The 19,216-nt window shown below is 41.7% G+C and overlaps 1 protein-coding gene across 1 annotated transcript; it reads left to right on the top strand.

The window, feature by feature from the left end:
* Nucleotides 1-5,526: 5,526 nt before the first annotated feature.
* Nucleotides 5,527-17,783, top strand: LOC116980390 (interleukin-10 receptor subunit beta-like). The gene is made up of 7 exons (XM_033032561.1): nt 5,527-5,658; nt 10,925-11,048; nt 12,243-12,427; nt 12,525-12,688; nt 14,615-14,759; nt 16,867-17,024; nt 17,412-17,783. Exons 1-7 carry the CDS (start codon nt 5,610-5,612, stop codon nt 17,646-17,648), a joined length of 1,062 nt encoding a protein of 353 aa, XP_032888452.1. The 5' UTR covers nt 5,527-5,609; the 3' UTR covers nt 17,649-17,783.
* Nucleotides 17,784-19,216: the final 1,433 nt, after the last annotated feature.

The raw sequence follows: 19,216 nt of genomic DNA, 5'->3' as shown, positions 1-19,216 counted from the left end.
TGGGACTCTCTCTGGCAATGGAGGAGGCCCAGGACAGAAAGGTCGGATTTGGAATGGGAGGGGGAGTTGAAGTGCTGAGCCACAGGGAAATCAGGTTGGTTATTGCGAACTGACTGGAGGTGTTGGGCGAAGCAATCGCCAAGCCTGCGCTTGGTCTCGCCGATGTGGAGAAGTTGACTCCTGGAACAGCAGATGCAGTAGATGAGGTTGGAGGAGGTGCAGGTGAGCCTCTGCCTCACCTGGAAAGACTGCTTGGGTCCTTGGATGAAGTCAAGGGGGGAGGTAAAGCGACAAGTGTAGTATTTCCTGCGGTTGCAAGGGAAAGTACCCGGGGAGGGGGTGGTTTGGGTGGGAAGGGACGAATTGAGCAGGGAAATGTAAATAAGAAGGATGTCATTAAGTTGGAAAAGGTGTGGAAGAGATTCACCAATATGTTAGCTCAGTGCTTCCACACCTTCAAAATAAAATTCCTTAAAAAGAATCCCAAATTTCCTGGAATTTGATGGTATTTCCTGAAATTTTCCTGCGTGCTATTTGTTGGGGTTTTTTTGTGGGCACACGATAACAACACAAAGAAGAACAAGGCAAAACAGATCAATGTAACTACACTATCTGCCTGCTTCTGTTACTCACTTGTACAGTGTTATGCAAGGCAGCTTTTGTTTCCTCCAAAAGCTTTCGTTGTCTTCGTTTTTTTCAACCTGATCATGTGTCTCAGTCTCTGCTCTCTCCCGCCCTTCCTCTCTCCCTCCCTTCCTCCCCTACCCTTTCCCTCTCTCTCTCCCCTCTCCCTCCCTCCCTCCCTCTCTCCACCCTTCCCTCTCTCCCTCTCAGCCCCTTGAACCCACCTACCGTTTGGTAAAATCAAGGCCAATCCCAATGTAACTGCAATCCCACCACCCACTGGTAACTTTTCACCACTAGGCTTCTCCAGAATTCTACCACTGCCTAGAAAATAATCAAAGGCTCAGCTTCCACTGAGAGAGAATTCCAAAGACTCATTGTTATATGAGAATTTTCCCGAACAGTCTGTGACCCATAGCGCTGTGGCTATAGCGCTATGTTTAAAGCCCATAGCGCAGCAGCCGGTAGCGCTATATTTAGAACACAGAGCACTGCAGTCGACAGCTCTTTGTTTAAATTCCCACGTGTTAAACTGACAGCGCTCTGTTTAAACATTCGAGCGCCAAACCGGCAGTGCTGTGGGTATTACCTTTACACCCCTTCGCTGGCCGGATGCGGAAATTTCTCAAAATTATTCAATTTCCCTAAAATGACCCGAAGACAACCAGAATTTCCTGAATTTCGGGTAATTTCCTTCAAAGTGGAAACACTGTGTTAGCTGGAGTTGCGAGCTTTAGTTATAGGAGGAAGAGGCTGGGACTTTTTTCTTTGGGGTGTAGGACGTTGAGGTGGTGACTCTTATTGTACAAGATCATCTCTGGGTTTTTTTCCCAGGGTAGAGGATTCAAAAACTAGAGGCCATATGTTTAAGATGAGAGGGTAGAGAGTTGAGAGAGATTGCAGAGGCAACCTTTTTACTCAAAAGGCAGTTTGTTCCTGGAAGAGTGGCCAGAGAAAGCTATAGAAGCAAATACAATTGTAACTTTCAAAAGACATTTGGTCAGATTTATGGATTTGGGAGGTTCTTAGGGATATGGGCCAAATGCAGGCAAATGGGACTAGCCCAGACTGCCAACTGGTGAGCATGGACAAGATGGGTCGAAGGCCTGTTTTCTGTGGTGAATATCTCTGACTCTATGACTATCCAACTGATAGAAGGATTAATAAGAGGGAATAGACTTTGGCTTCTTCAACACTGGCTCCACTCGGCATCAAGACTTAGCTGTGATAGTTGTAAATTTAAGTTAATGATTTTAAGATAGTTGTTGACATGTTATTAGTTTTCATTACATGAACAATAAAAGCAAAATTCAAAACATTAATTCATCCAGTCCTGGAATTTGTTTAAAACAATGGTGTTGGTACAGGATCTGAGCGGTGATCTTTCCTTGTGCAATGTCAGTGAATCCCTGCAAGAATGGTCCCCATCACTGGGTTCTACACAGAATCCAACGACGGAGCATGAACTGGAGCCACTTGTCATTTAATAAGTCCTGGGCTTTACAAAAGTCCACATGTGCAGAAATGTGGGGACTGAATGGACAGAATTGTCAAAAGCTTTCTAAATTGATGTGTCAAAGCCTTTTCAAGTAAAATGTAAAAGTGCTGCTTCTATTAAAATATCTCAGATGTTCTCGTGGTCTATTTGTGATCAATAAATATGGATTTTATTTTGGATTTACAGAAATAAATGTTGAAGATGCATAGCTCGTTTTTAATTTGTCATTTATTTGAACACTAGAGGACACTGCACGGGAAAGCAAAGTGTGCAGGAAGTGTCATGACTAATGAGAGTACGATATCCAATTGTGTTGTGACGAGACCGGGGATGGGGTTTTAAACAAGTGGGTATTCTCAGCAATCACTTTAAAAACTCAATACTCTCAAAACCCGGGAGTAGAACTAAGGCATAATGTAAATTGTGCTTGCTAAATTTGTGCAAAATTTTAAATTTGGATGAAAGGCAAAATTGCAAAGTTTCATGATATGTTGATTTTAAATATACTAATTTGACACATTTTCACTTCTCTTTGAAATGGGACACTCATGATCCAATGAGTTATTGGGCTCAATCATCTTCATAGTGTTGCTGCCTCACAAAGTCAGAGACCCAGGTTTGATCCTGACCTCGGGTGCTGTCTGCATGGAGTTTGCACGTTCTCCCTCTGACTGCGTGTGTTTCCTCCGGGTGTTCAGGTCTCCTACCCAAAGACGTAATTTAATTATACTCTGTGAAATTGCCCCTAGTGAGTAAGGAATGGACGTAAAAGTGGAATAACATAGAACTGTGAACTGGCGATCAATTGTGAGCCAAAGGTCCTGTTTCCATGTTGTATCTATAAATTAACCTAAACTAAACCCTGTATTTGTCCCGCACCCATATTAACCTAGTATGGATAAACAGACACATTTATATAAGTTAAAACACTATTAACCTGTTCACAACGTTTTTACACTATTGCCCATGACCCTAGTATACCCTAGTATACTAGTTAATGTAACTAAAAAAGACATTGAATTATTGAGCTAGGGTACATCAAAAATATTCTCATTATATTAATGATTGTCAGCAATCTCTACTTGTCAATAAAATATGTTTATTAATTATGGTGAATTAGGCCTGAACTGAACATGATGGTTAAAAGCTTTAAATATCAATGAAAAACTATTAAAACAAATTTTATAAATGTTTGAAATAGGTAGCTAAACAGTGGAGAGTTTCTCTTCCCTGACAATCACAGCAAGGATTACAACACGGCAACGTTGGCAACAAACAACCAGGAACATGATGCCTTTAGTGAAGAAAGGAGGAAATAACATAATAGAAGTGATTAATCATAAATAGAACCTAGCTTAAATGTGTTTCACTCGAGTAGCAGTCAGCCCCTCCTGGGGCTGTGAGCTGAGCAGGTGACTTGATCTTAGATCAGGTTTGTAAAAGCTTTGGGTCAAATTGTGCTCAGTTCAGGCAACAAACTCCCCCATGCCTGGGCAACTGTCAGGGGTTATGGGGAGAAGGCAGGAGAATGGATTTATGAGGGGGAGATAGATCAGCCATGATTGAATGGCGGAGTAGACTTGATAGGCCGAATGGCCTAATTCTGCTCCTATCACTTATGAACTGCTTGGGATACTGCTGAGATTTTGTCCCTGTATGTCCCAACATGAGGCAAGACTGGAGATTATAACATTGATTTATGCCAAAGTTGGTGAGGGTTTTCCTAGGGTGTTAAATAACATTTATGTGTACAGAGACATTTAAAAACTTTTATAAATAATGAATGTATTTTTAGCTTAAATTGATAAAATGTGTTAATATACCAATATTTTACTAATAAACATTTTTGTAGTAGAAACATAGAAAATAGGTGCAGGAGTAGGCCATTCGGCCCTTCGAGCCTGCACCGCCATACAATATGATCATGGCTGATCATCCAACTCAGTATCCTGTACCTGCCTTCTCTCCATACCCCCTGATCCCTTTAGCCACAAGGGCCACATCTAACTCCCTCTTAAATATAGCCAATGAACTGGCCTCAACTACCTTCTGTAATGGTCAGATAAATAAGAAAAGAATACCTCAGCTTTTTTCTCCCACTTAAAATCTCCTTGCATTTGACCCTTACCCTTTTACACCAGGTTGGGATGATGAAGGACTGCAGAATTGTTCTTCCTCAGAATAAACTGGAGAACCTACTCCAGTGAAAGAACGGAGTCTGAGTGATTGATTTACCTGTCATTCTACTTAATCATGGCCTTATAGCAAGATTGGGATGCACTTAAGTAATTTCCATTGGAAGCTGGAGGGGTGGAACATGTATGTAAGATGGAGATGAAGCAACACTTTCTCTTGATTGTGAATCTTTCCTGAAACAGTGGTGGAAGCAAAGTCTTTGACTGGATCACGAGTATTTAATTATCATATGTACCGAAACAGAACACAGAAATTCTTACTTGTAGCCGCACAACAGGTTTGTAAGCACTGTACTCAATGGACAGAGTACTCAAGATCGGGAATGAGCTGCCAGAGGAAGCTGTAGAAGTGGATACAATTACAACTTTCAAAAGACGTTTGGACAGATGTGTGGACAGGAAGGGTTTAGAGGTATATGGGCCAACTACAGGCAAATGTTTAGTTTATTTTTCATGTGTACTGAGGTACAGTGAAAACGTTTGTTGTTGCACGCTATCCAGTCAGCGGAAAGACTATACATGATTACAATCAAGCCACCCACGTGTAGATACAGGATGAAGGGAATAACGTTTAGTGCAAGATAAAGTCCAGACAAGTTTCACTAAAGATAGTCCAGAGGTCTCCAATAAGGTAGATGATAGCTCAGGACTGCTCTCTGGTTGGTGATAGACATGGTCAAGGTGTGCGAAGGCCTTGTTTCCGTGCTCTGTGACTATGACTAGTATTAGGGCTCTGAAAGGCAGATTCTTGATAAGCAGGGGGGGACAAGGTTAGGAGAGTTAGGCAGGAATATGGAGTTGAGGTTACAGCTTGAATGACCAGTGGCTTCCTCCTCCTTATTTGCGGGCTAGTATGTAATGTAGAGAGTCATAGCCTTACAGTATTATATCAATTATTATTTATTATTTTACAGCTATGTTTGAGGTACGTTTTGAACTGAACTACTCTCTGCTCTAAGTAATGTTCAGGGTTATTTTACATTCAGCCTAGAGAGTCAGCAGTCTAAGTTTGACATCTGATTAGAGCTGTCATTCACGGCCATAACGCTCAGTTCCGATGGAGTATATTATTATTGTTATATACTTCTTGATTAGCCAATTCCAGGAATTAGCTAACAAAGACATTTGCCAAAGGGCAAACGCCCGGTGCTGTTTCCTGGCAAATGCCATTGGAGACTTTCAGGTAATCTCCGCCCAATTGTAACCTTTATCACACGTTTAGAGGCTGATGTGGAAGAATGAGGAAACTCCGAGGTCAGTAGTAGATCGAGGCGGGCCGATGAGAGGGAGACATGGCCGTGGGAAGAGTCCTGCTGTTGATGACAGCTTTAATATTCCCAGGTTAGTGGTCCCATTTGCGTCGTTCCAGTGAAATATCAATCAAAACTGGCGTGTAATCAAACTCCAGATTGGAACTACATCAGGCGGAAAAAACATGGTGAATCCGCAAAATTGCGAGATTCGTTTCATTCAATATTCCCATTTGTGAACTGTTGACAGTCTTCAATATTTTACTATTTATTGCTTGAACCGGTTGTATTATTTCATGGACAGAAGTGAAGTTTATATTTAAAAAAAGCATCCTAGACACTGGATGTGAACAGTTCACTAATGGAAATATTCACTTCCTCTTACCGAGTGGACTTTCTATTCGGATTCCCGACTGGGTGATTGTGGGTTTTTTTATTCGCCCATTTATTTTAAAAGATCATAATTATGTGACACATGATCCGTCCAGAAATATTCTATTGATTCTGGGGGGTGTGGAAACGAAGGAAGACTAGGAGCATTCTCTAAAGTTACCGCTGATACCAATTGTGCAACCAACCAGGTAACTGATCAGCTAATGTGTAAGAAAGAACTGCAGATGCTAGTTTAAATCAAAGGTAGACACAAAATGCTGGAGTAACTCAGCGGGTGAGGCGGCATCTCTAGAGAGAAGGCAGCATGTTGTGTCCACAACTGATCAGCTAAATCTCGGGAACTTCCTGCCTTCGGATTTGCGTTTCTGAAATAGGAGACGACTTTAGCGAAAGCAGAAATACTAACACCTGCTCATTTCTACTGCAGTAACAGATCGTTCTATTCCACGGTAATATCTTGCTGTAATTTTAACAATCCCGTCGCATGGAGTATTAACAGATTTTACACCCTTGGTTTGTTTGACCAGTGACGATAAACTTTACTCCAATCCTGCAATATTCATAATTCACCACCTTGAGGAGCAATCATAAGGACATTTAACAACAACAGCTCTTTTAATTAAAAACAAATTTACTAAATGACACATGCGATCTTATTCTCCTTTAAAACTTAAATTCTTCCAACTGTACATTCAGCTGTGTTTTGTAAACTTGTAATTTATTTGAAAGTTATCATGCCTCGACCAATGAAGACAAGCATAGCATATGCCTTCTTTCCCACTCTCACTATTTTGTGTGCCACTTTTGGGGAGCTATGGACTTGGACTCCAAGATCCCTCGATACTTTTGTAAGAGTGGCTCAACATCTCTTTCTATGGCAAATTATCAAATAATTGCTTGGCAATATTCAGATGAAGCACTGCGAGACATTCCAAGATGTTGCTGGCAGGGCCGACTTTAGGAGGTGCGGGGCCCAATTGGGAACAATTTTGGTGAGCCCCAGGTTCCCAGCCAAGGTCTGTAGAATCATATAAATATAAATAAAGTCTATTGTGGACTTTATATCTCTATGGTAGAATGGAAAGTAATCAAAATGTGCGCTTAACAAGTGCATGGAGTTAATGGACCAAACAGATCTAAGCTACATTTTAATATAAAATTGCATACATGTAAGCCTACAAACAAAATGAGTAGATCACCTCTGAAAAGTACATAGAGATTAGATTACTCTAGCGCGGGGCCCCCTCTGGCGTGGGGCCCAATTGGGAGCAATTGATCCAATTGGCTTAAGGCCGGCCCTGGTTGCTGGTGTTAAATGCAAACTGTTGTTTTGTTGCCTCCTGACCCTGTGTTTTTAACCTTGGTGCAAGCTTTACCTGTGTTCAAAGAACAATAAATGGAGGACGCGGAAAACTGGGGGAAAAAACCCATGAAGTGCTGGAAACACTCAGCAGATCAGGCAGCAAGTGTGGCGAGAAAGACAGTTAACATTTCAGGATGATGACCTTTCACAAGTTCATAAGTTATAGGAGCAAAATTTGGCCATTCTAATTCGTCATTCAATCATGGCTGATCTATCTTTCTCTGTCAACCCTATTCTCCTGCGTTCTCCCCATAACCCCTGACACCCGTACTAATTATAATCATCATTTCATCAGAATCTTTCCTCTTGATTGTTTTCTATTCAAACAATGATGTTAACCTTGAATGGGATATAAATACTAATCACCACTAAGACATGGATTTATCATAATTTATCATAATAAATGGAGGAGCACCACCTCATATTTCACTTGGGTAGTTTACACCTCAGCGGAATGAACATTGACTTCTCCAATTTCAGGTAGTCCTTGCTTTCTTCCTCCTTCCCCTCCCCTCCCCAGCTCTCCCACAGCCCACTGTCTCCGTCTCTTCCTTTCTTCTTCTTCCCCCCCTACCCCCACATCAGTCTGAAGAAGGGTCTCAACCCGAAACGTCACCTACTCCTTCGCTCCATAAATACTGCCTCACCCGCTGAGTTTCTCTAGCATTTTTGTCTACCTATAATTTTCCTTAATTCTTTTGGTGTTCTAACAAATAAATTTAATAAAACTCTAACCTGACAAACTATATATTAAAGGTAGACACAAAATGCTGGAGTAACTCAGTGGGTCATGCAGCATCTCTGGAGAAAGTGGAGAAGATGGAAAAAATATATATTAAGCTGCTTTCTAGCTACCTTTTACAATCAGAAAAGCAATAAGAGGCACTGGAAGCAAAATTTTGTTTCATTACAGATGGGATAAGATTCTGATATAGCTGTCCCCTTTATCTCTCTTCTGGGAATAACATTTTTTACATAAATAAAGCTACTGGAGGCAAAGCAATTGCCAGAAGGCAGAGAAAGCCCAAAGCAGTCTGATTTTGTTCAATAATATTTCGTTAAGATGTTTATCCATCAAAAGACCCTTGAAAATCCATATTTTCACAACACCATTTCTATCACTTTTACAGTGGTGTTCCAGGAAACTAATCAGCTAATCAGTTTAGTTTAGATCCCTGACCATCCTATCTTCGTCAACCAGGATCCTCAACCAGGATCACCAAAAACAGAAGAAGGTTCCTAACCCGAAACATCACCTATCCTTTTCCTCCAGTGATGTTGCCTGACCCACTGAGTTATTCCAGTACTTTGTGTCTCCCTTTGGGATAAAACAGCACCTGCAGTTCTTTACAACCAAAAGCAAGTCAATTGAAGACTGAAGACGGGGCCCGATCCGAAATGTCGCCTACCCATGTTCTCCAGAGATGTTGCCTAACCTGCTGAGTTATACCAACACTTTGTGTCCTTTTCTGTAAACCAGCATCTGCAATTCCTTATTTTTATCAATTAATTTATAATTCAATTTCTAGATGTGAGACATGTGAAAATTGACTCTTGTGTCTTCCCATACCATATGAAGATTATACCTCAATTTTATGTAATTAATCAGGTGCTAAAATCTTGCCAATGTGCTGTGTAAGTGGCATATAACTTTTCTTAGTTTCTGTATTGAGGATTATAGTTGTTAACTTGATAGAATTCATTTATGGGATGTGTGCATCACTGGAAATGACACTATTGTTTGCTCGGCCCTGGTGCTCTGGAGAAAGTTGTGATCAAGTCAAGTCAAGTTTATTCGTCACATACACATACGAGATGTGCAGTGAAATGAAAAGTGACAATGCTCGCGGACTTTGTGCAAAAAGACAAACAAACAAACAACCAAACAAACTACAAACAGAATGGAACAGAATCACATATTCTTTTACATATTAAATATTGTGGGTGGAAGGAAAAAGGGAAAAAAACAACAACTTTTAAAAAAAGCAGTAGAGTGGTACAGTAAAAGTTAGTCCCTGGTGAGATAGGAGTTTACAACACCTCCTTGAATCATGATGATTCTTCTGGCTAGTTGTGTGGGGAGTTCCAAATGTTTGTGGAACAAGGAAATGGGAACTGTTCAATATTTATGTCAGATTTGCATGATGCTTGGAAATAAACTTTCCTTTCCTCCAGGAATTTTCTTATGAAATACAACCTGATGTGATAAATATCAGCATTTGCATTCACTGCTTCTCAATTCAAAAATATCCAATGATTATTATTCAATTATCAGTTAAACGTTTTAGAGATTGGTTGAGAAAAATAGTTTCCCCCCCCCCCAACGTTAACATCTTTTCATTTGAGAAATTAAATTCAAAGCTCAGACTAAATGAAACATCACTTTCTTTCCATCACAAATATGCTGTTGCTAAAACCGGTTCTACCTGCTTCCTTGCACCACTTCCCTAAGTTCAATCATGAAGACATAATTTGCTTCAGGATAATTTTGAGACCATTACAAATTGACTTGCATATTGCCATACAATAACCTAATAACCCATGCAATTAATATATATTAAGGAGGTGGTTCAAGGGTGAATACCTTAAATATCCACCTTGAGTATCTGCTGCTGAGCAACTGGGGCATTTTCTGAGTATTTTGGCACTAGGTGGAATTGGCTTCCTTTCATTGTTATGCTAGATATTGGAAGACCACAAAAGAGTGAATAAAATTGGATATATACCAATATGCCAACACTCACCAAACTTGAGCATGTGACAATAAACTCTACTGAACATAACTTGACTTGATTACATTGCACGTCTATCACAAGTCCACCTAACCTTCCGTGCATTAATGTATGGATGACATTTTTTAAGGGGCTCTGCGAGGTATCTTAAACTAAAAGTAATTTGGGTGAGAGGTTTAGAGGGCATGCAAGGGAAGAACTTTATCATCCAAATGGTAGTTGGAATCTGGAACACACTGCCCAAATGGCTGATGGAAGTAGGTGCTCTCACAACATTCAAGAAGTATCTAGGTGAGCACCTGAATCAACAAGGAATAAAATGGCCATGGACCAACTGTGGATTGTGCAGGTCAGTTCATAAACGTTACTGTTGCAGGAAAGTAGCTGCTCCTGAACCTGTTGGCATGGGACTTTAGGCATCTGTATCTCCTGCCTTATGGTACATGGCCGCGGAACCGGGGGCAAGGGAAGCTGCAGCCCCTCCACTTTTTTGGCGAGACATGCTTCATAACCCGCAATTATCCGGTCCGCAGGCGTATTTTTCTCTTCTTCTGAGGACCTCCGACATCCAGAATCTCAGAACAAGCGCACAGTGAGCATGGCAAAACCACAGATCATAGAGTGGAGCTCTATGCAACATGCAAACTCAAGCAACATGCAGATTCTCTTTAAACTTCTAAGAAAGTCCAGGTGCTAGTGTACCTTCTTCGTGATTATACCTGTGTGCCAGGCCCAGGACAAGTCATCTGAGATGTTAACACCCAGGAATCTAAATTAATAATATGCTAACTAATGACATGAAATCCAAGGCAATATTTCCCAGAGAAACATACAGATTAACATACACTTTATTCTTATTTTTAATACAGTTTTTGGAAAGCTACCTTCACCACAAAATGTGAAAATGCATTCCATCAATTTCAAGAATATACTCCAATGGAGTCCAGTTATTTATCACAAAGGCGGAGTACATTATTCGGTTGAATATCAAAGGTAAGTGATATAACAATTCCATCATTTGATTACACTATTATTTTTTTTACTCTCGTGAATATAAATATAATTGTTGTGAGTGACTTAGTGTGGTTAAAAAGTGACAAACAAGGAAGTAGAATTTTTAAAAAGTGTCCAGAATGCCTATTCATTTTATTCTAGTTGTAATACTGGAACTTGCCAAGATGAACTATTTCTTGATAATGATCTTTGAAACAATATACAAAAACTAGCTGATTTATGTCCAATACATAATTTTGCTAAATTACCAAAGCATTAGGCAGCTTACAACGCAAGGATATGAACATTGACTTCTCTAATTTTAGATAACCTCCAACAACCCCTTTGCTTTACCCTTCTCCCTGACACCCCCTTTCCTCCTCCCCCCTCCACTCCATTGTGCCCCAATTGTATTTGTGCCTATTTCTCTCCTTTGCCTCACCCTCCACCTACAATTTGCCATTCTTCAATCCCGTTGTCCCACTTTTTTTACACATCCCTGGCCATTGTCCTACCATCTGCCTATCAAAGCCCCTCTTCACCCGTGCCTACCCGTTACCTGCCACACTTCATCCTGGCCCTCCTCTCTTCTAGCTTTCCCCAGCTCATCCCCCCTCCTCCCCCCCCCCCCCCGCTGCAATCAGGCTAAAGAAGGGTCACAACCGAAATGCCACCAATCCATATTCTACAGGGATACCGCCTGATCCACATTTATTTGTGAAACAGCATCTGAAATTCCCTCTGAAATTCGGGCAGCATAATTGTTCTCACCTTAACATGAATAATGAGAAATTACTGCATGACTTTGCTAGCACCCGCCGGGGGCTCCAACAACAAGACCCGGAGCGCGGCCTTGTATCACCCGGCGCGGCGTAAATGGCCGCGGGACAATTACCATCACCCGCCGGGGGCTTTGACTCTGACATTGGGAGGGGAATGGGGAGTGCAGGGGAGAGATAAGTCTTTGCCTTCCATCACTGCGAGGAGGAGATGCGCTGTGATGGATGTTTGTGTAAATTGTGTTGTGTCTTGGTTCTTTCTTGTGTGTATGACTGCAGAAACAACATTTCGTTTGAACCTCAATGGGGTTCAAATGACAAATAAATTGTATTGTATTGTATTGTATTGTATGTGTCACGGTATCTACCAATGTACATGGTGATGAAATAATTGTCTTCATTACTTTCTTTCCAGCTATTATGACAATCAGTATAAACAAGAGCCTCTGGAGAAAGGCTGCACCAACATCAGCAGCACCAAATGTGACTTGTCCAATGAACTGACTATCATGGTTGGTTACTTTCTCCAAGTAAGAGCTGAATATAAAGATGAGGCATCTGAGTGGAGCAATGCCACGGAGTTTGAGCCTTTTTCTGACAGTAGGATGAATTAGTTTTATCTTTACTTACTTTATATTCAAATTTATATTCGTCCACAATTTTTTTCACACTACCCCACTGTTCCTTTGCAACACAGCTGAAATTGGACCTCCTTTGGCAGTGATCGTGAAGCCAAGGTTGGATATGTTCGACATCAACATCTCTGAGCCTGTAAATGAGAATGACAATAAATCTATGCGTGAATATTTTCCTGAATTGGGTTATCAAGTGTTCTACTGGGAAGATGTAGAGAAAAAAAAGGTACATTTCACAGACTGAGAAATATAGTTTAACATTTTATGGCCAATTGTAAATTCTGGTCAGTTAACACCTGCTCTTCAACGTCTTCCCTTCCCACTATCCAGTGACCCAAACTGTCCTCCCGGGTGAGGCAGAAATTCACTTCTACTTCTTCCACCAGATTGCGTGCACTCAGTACTATCTACATGAGAGAAACCAAATACAGACTGTGTGACTGCTTAATAGGATATGCTTTATATTGCCAGGACTAGAGGGTGTGAGCTACAGGGGGAGGTTGAGTAGGCTGGGACTCTATTCCTTGGAGCGCAGGAGAATGAGGGGTGATCTTATGGAGGTGTATAAAATCATGAGAGGAATAGATTGGGTAGATGCACAGAGGCTCTTGCCCAGAGTTAGTTAATTGAGGACAAGAGTACAAGAGGAAAATATTTAATAGGAATCTGAAGGGTAACATTTTCATACAAAGGGTGGTGGGTGTATGGACCAAGCTGCCAGAGGAGGTAGTTGAGGCTGGGACTATCCCAATGTTTAACAAACAGACAAGTACATGGGTGGGACAGGTTTGGAGAGATATGGACCAAATACTGTCAGGTGGGACTAGTGTAGCTGGGACATTTTGGCCGGTGTGGGCAAGTTGGGCTGAAGGGCATGTTTCCACGTTGTATCATCTATGACTAATAACTCACTTCAGTCCGCAAGATCTACCCTGAATTTCCAGTTGCACATCACTTTTAACTTCCATCCTACTCCCACTCTGATTTCTCGGACTTTGATCTCCCATGGTTTCAATTGAAACAGAAAGCAAACTTAAAGAACATCCAACAATAATCAGAAGAGGAAAATTACGTTTTTTTAAAAATGTTGAGACTATACCTGGAGTACTGTTTGCAGTTTTGGTCTCCAAATTTGAGGAAGGACATTCTTGCTATTGAGGGAGTGCAGCGTAGGTTCACAAGGTTAATTCCCAGGATGGCGGGACTGTCATGTGTTGAAAGAATGGAGCAACTGGGCTTGTATACACTGGAATTTATAAGGATGAGGGGAGTTCTTATTGAAACATATAAGATTATTAAGGGATTGGACACGCTAGAGGATAGGAAACATGTTCCCGATATCGGGGGAGTCCAGAACCAGGGGCCACAGTTTAAGAATAAGGTGTAGACCATTTAGAATGGAGATGAGGAAAAACCTTTTCACCCAGAGAGTTGTGCATCTGTGGAATTCTCTGCCTCTGAAGGCAGTGGAGGTCGATTCTCTGGATGCTTTCAAGAGTGAGTTAAATAGCTCTTAAAGATAACAGATTCAAGGGATATGGGGAGAAGGCTTAGACGGGGTACTGATCAGCCATGATCACAGTGAATGGCGGTGCTGGCTCGAAGGGCCGAATGGCCTACTCCTGCACCTATTGTCTATTGTCTATTGTAATTTATCTGCAGCCCTTTTCAATAAATCACAAACATTTTACAATCATTTCACCTATTGAGGAAGGTAAAAAAAATCATAGCTGGATTTCAGAATTCCCCTTCCCTATTAATGAACTGAATTCCTTAAATCTGGATATCAAAATCAAAGATTCAAACATATAATTATGAATGGGTTAATTCACTTTTTGTAAAGTAATTTCAGATGTACAGCAGCAGAAACCAAATTATAACTAAGAAAAATATATTCCGTTCTGTTCACTAAACCATGGGTTACATGTTAAACTGCTCAACCCACTGGAACAGGTATTTCCCTAAGTTCATCAGTCATGTTAGGGAAGTATACTGAGAACAATTATTTCTATTGTCAAAGTATTTTAAATGTCTCAGTGAAGTATTGATCCAACTTCCCACTGAAACCTCCTTTTAGCATGCTTGATTTGATCCATCGTGTTATTACTATTTGACACCTGTAACCATTTAGAACCTTTTGAATTCCACACAGGTTGAAAGTACTTATATCCAGCAGAAGATGACAACCCTCGCTAATCTGAAACCTTGGACCACCTACTGCTTGAAAGTTAAACCTTTGTTGGATAACATGATAACTCATCCTAGTTCAGTTATCTGTGAAACTACAAAGGACAATGGTATTATTATTTTTAATCAGCATGTTCTTCCTTAAGATGCACTGTGAGATTAAAAGTAGTTTGCAGTCTCATTATGCTTTTCTTTCCATTGACAGAGATTGTTTTCTGCTCTGGCACTGTTAAGTCCGATATTCACAGTTTAGAAATAAGGAACTGCAGATGGGAATAGGGTAATCGAGGACCAGAGGACATAGGTTCAAGGAGAAGGGGAAAAGATTTAATAGGAATCTGAGGGGTAACATTTTCACACAAAGGGTGGTGGGTGTATGGAACAATACAATACAATACAATACAATACAGAAATGTTGTTTCTGCAGTCATACACACAATAAAAAGACCCAAGACACAACACAATTTACACAGACATCCATCACAGCGCATCTCCTCCTCGCTGTGATGGAAGGCAAAAACTTATCCCTCCCCTGCACTCCCCATTCCCCTCCCGATGTCAGAGTCAAAGCCCCCGGCGGGCGATGGTAATTGTACCGCGGCCATTAACGCCGCGCCGGGTGGTGCAAGGCCGCGCTCCGGGTCTTGTTGTTGGAGCCCCCGGCGGGCGCTAGCAAAGTCCCGCAGCCATTCCAAGCTGCGCGGGGCGGTGATGTAAGGCCCCGCTCCAGGTACTCTTCGACCCCGCAACTCGGGCGGGAGAAGTCGCCGTTGCGGAAGCCCCGAAAAGCGGTCTCCCAGCAGGGACCCGCGGGCTCCCGGTATTACTGTCCACCAGACCTGCGGTAAGCCTCCGAATCTCCGGGGGTCCGGTCGCAGCAGCGCGCCACCACCGCTCCTCCCGCTCCGAACTCGGCCAGCTCTACGATGGTGAGTAGGTCCGCAGCTCCGCGACTGGAGCCCTAGGTCGTTCCTGCTGGAGGCCGCTCCACGTTGCTCTGCCCCAACGACAACGGAGACCCGACAAGGAAAAGGTCGTGTTCTCCGTGCAGGGGAAAGATTTTAAAAGTTTCCCCACCCCCGCCCCCCACACACACATACCCCATAAAAAATAAATAAAAACTACATTGAAACAAGACAAAAAATAATAAAAAGACAGACGGACTGCAGAGGCCGCTGCGACGTGAGTCGCGCCACCCACCGGAACCGTTTAGACAACAAAGCTAACAGCAGGAACAAGCTGCCAGAGGAGGTAGATGAGGCTGGGACTATCCCAACGTTTAAGAAACAGTTAGACAGGTACATGGATAGGACAGGTTTGGAGGGATATGGTCCAAGCGCAGGCAGGTGGGACTAGTGTAGCTGGGACATATTGGCCGGTGTGGGCATGTTGGGCCGAAGGGCCTGTTTCCACACTGTATCACTCTATGACTCTATGCAGATGCCGGTTTGCCAAGGACAAACACAAAATGCTGCAGTCACTCGGCAGATTGGGCAGCATCCCTGGTGGACATGCAATGCTTTTACCTGCCCCGCCACTCTTATAGTTTTATTCCCCTACCACCCCCCCCCCTCCCCTCCTCAACCCTGGTAATCAGTCTGAAGAAGGATCTCAACCCAAAACATCACCCATTCATGTACTTCAGGGATGCTGTCTGAGCCACTGAGTTACTCCAGCATTTTATGTCTTTCCTCAGATATTCGTAACTGTTCCCAATAGCTTCTTAAACCAATAGTGTTAGAATCAAAATAGATAGCAATTTTTCCGTTGTTGCTTCTTCGACTTTGCTGTGTAAAAATTAGATAAGAATGTAAGAAATGAGAGCAGGATTGGGCCTGAACTTTTCCTACAGTTCAGCATTGTGGCTGACCTAAAAGAAGATCATTTTACAATAATGCACTTGGTTAAAGATCAGCGAACACACTTAACATACAGATAGGCCTTACAGAGAAGTGGGTACAGAGAAATGAAGTTACAATGTGAAGTCATTCCACTCCCCTTCCCTCACCATGTACTGAAACCTGGACCAGAAATGCACTACATTTCAGGTGATACAAAGCAGCACCTGATGCTAAGTCACAAAATCCATTTTTGCCAGCCAATTTTTTTTAAATGCCTTTGGTCTCAATAACTTTGTGTTTTGATTCTGTCAAAAGTTTTGCATCAACATGTCAGTTTTTTGACTGACTACATTTATTATTTTCTTTGTGCTTGCAGGTAGAATTGCAGAGTGGAAGATTTTTGTGGTTTTCCTTGCATCATTTTTCATTGTCTTCCTTGTGATCACTGGCATTTTCTATGTGTCCCTTCATGGATACCGAACCATCAGATACATTTTTTTCCCTTCCTTCAACCTGCCCGAACACATAAAGGAGGTATTTCATTTGTTGTCTATTGTTCCAGTTCTGGCATCATCCTCATAAATCAAGTACATTCATGCTCAAGTACATTCATATCTGCCTGATGTGATAACAAATAATTGGTGATTTTTAAATAAGTATTTCATCGCCCAATTATATTTTTATACATCTTCTCTTTAAATATGGACATCTCAAATTAATATTCCTAATATTATAATATTGGTAATGAATATTACCTTCTAGATTCTGAATTTCCACCTTTAATAATTTGGACTCATTTTCATCCCAGCAAAAAATAGTAAATCATCACTAAGAACAGATGTGTATGTTTTATGGGGGTTTTCGTATTCACTACTTAATGGGAAATCTCATCAATGCTTTTTTTGTTTTGTTTTTACACAGTACCTGAAAGAGTCTTGGTTGAATCCTCCATTTCTGCCAGCACAGACAAAAAACCTGCCTGAAGAATATTTTGACCAATTAAGTATTATTTCAGATGCACAAGAATATTCTGACAAGACAGAGGTTGACATAAGTACAAGACTGAATATGCTTAAGATTTACTCCACAGAGGAAGAAGGTGAAAACAAAAAGATACAGGCACAAAGTAGTAACACCAATTTTTATGCAAGAATATAAACACTACCAAACAGTGCTATGTGAGTCAAAGCTGGAGAAGTATTTGAAAGAGACGGCACTGACTTATTATCCTCTATTGCCTGGTATATTAAGAATACATAGTATGAATCTCTGTTTCAAACAAAACTAGAATGTGGTATCATTTTTATAAAGCAATATTTTGATATAAATTATTTTGAAAATGTTTTTGGTAAATATTGTGTTCCAACTGCTAAATTTTCCTTCTTTACGAAGCAATGTTTACAGTTTTGAGTATTTCACTCAGATTTGGCTTAATTTAAAACAAAATTAGATAATTAATAAAGTCAAGAGAAAAGAAATACACATGATCGGAATAAATATCTCGCAATTTTATATCTTCGCGATATTTCTGCCATTTTTCTATTGTATGTCTACATTTATAATGTAACCACCTCGGTGATCTTAACTTGCCACTAAATATACATTTTCAAACAAATGGGGGCACTACAAGCCATAAAGTGCAATTGCAATGCTATAACTTTATACACAAAGTCTCATTTTATCATGAAGACACATTTACAGTGGAGAATTAGATTAAGAATAGAATCTATAAATTTTAAATGTGGACAATAAGTGCATGGATCTAACAAAGCAGAAGCTTTTCAACCAAACTTGCATTCGGGCGGGCAGTGAGAACCCTGGATCCATGCATTTAAAGAATACTAGACTAAGCGGGACCCGTTGGGTCCCAATGTCCACACGGGAGGGCTGGTCCCCCAACGCAATATTCCGCCTCTCCACCAATTCCAATATTGGTGGCCAGTTGGGGCGGGGGGTGGGGTTCTGGAGTGCTAGTATGGATGTTGTGGGCCGAAGGGACTGGTTTCCAGAGGGCTAGTATGGACATTGTGGGCCAAATGGATTCTTGGGCTGGCAGCTCAGTCACTCAGGCATGCTGGGCTGGCAGCTCAGTCACTCAGGCCTGGTAGGTTGGCAGCTCAGTCACTCAGGCCTGATGGGCCGGCAGCTCAGTCACTCAGGCCTGGTGGGCTGGCAGCTCAGTCACTCAGGGCTGGTGGGCTGGCGGGCGGGCTGGCAGCTCAGTTACTCAGGGCTGGTGGGCTGGCAGATCAGTCACTCAGGGCTTGGTGGGCTGGCAGCTCAGAAACTGCCAGAAATTCTGCCCGAAACAGGTGAGAGACTCTGTGAGAGAGAAGGGGAGAGGGTGGAGAATCAATTGTAGACATTTTTCATCTTTTTCTACTGATCACTGCAATGAAGGAGGAAAGTCTATCCTGGCCTGGATCTCACAGGGAGCCAATGAAGGGAGAAAAATACTGGGGTGAGGTTTAATACTTACAGGGGGAATACTTATTGATGGGCCAAAGGGACTCCTCCTGGGCTAGTACATGCCTGATGGGCTGAAGGGACATCTGAGTGAAATCTCAGTGAAAGCCACTTTTTATAGACTTTTCCTGGCATGAGCCTTTTGGGCCAAAATGCTCCTCCTGGACTAATCCGGGCATTTTGGGCAAAGGGGGCTGGTTTCTGAGCAAATAAGGGCCTTGTGGGCCGAAATGAGTGGTTTCAGGTAGGCCCAAAGGTGG

This window comes from Amblyraja radiata, chromosome 14 (genome assembly GCF_010909765.2).
Source record: "Amblyraja radiata isolate CabotCenter1 chromosome 14, sAmbRad1.1.pri, whole genome shotgun sequence".
NCBI lineage: Eukaryota > Metazoa > Chordata > Chondrichthyes > Rajiformes > Rajidae > Amblyraja > Amblyraja radiata.
This window is presented reverse-complemented; position numbering and strand designations above follow the sequence as displayed.

Excerpts from the sequence above, each read along its gene's own strand:
- LOC116980390 (XM_033032561.1), top strand. The coding sequence starts at position 5,610 with ATGGCCGTGGGAAGAGTCCTGCTGTTGATGACAGCTTTAATATTCCCA. Across the intron at positions 11,049-12,242 it reads TATTCGGTTGAATATCAAAG|CTATTATGACAATCAGTATA; the intron begins GTAAGTGATATA and ends CTTTCTTTCCAG. Across the intron at positions 12,689-14,614 it reads AAGATGTAGAGAAAAAAAAG|GTTGAAAGTACTTATATCCA; the intron begins GTACATTTCACA and ends AATTCCACACAG.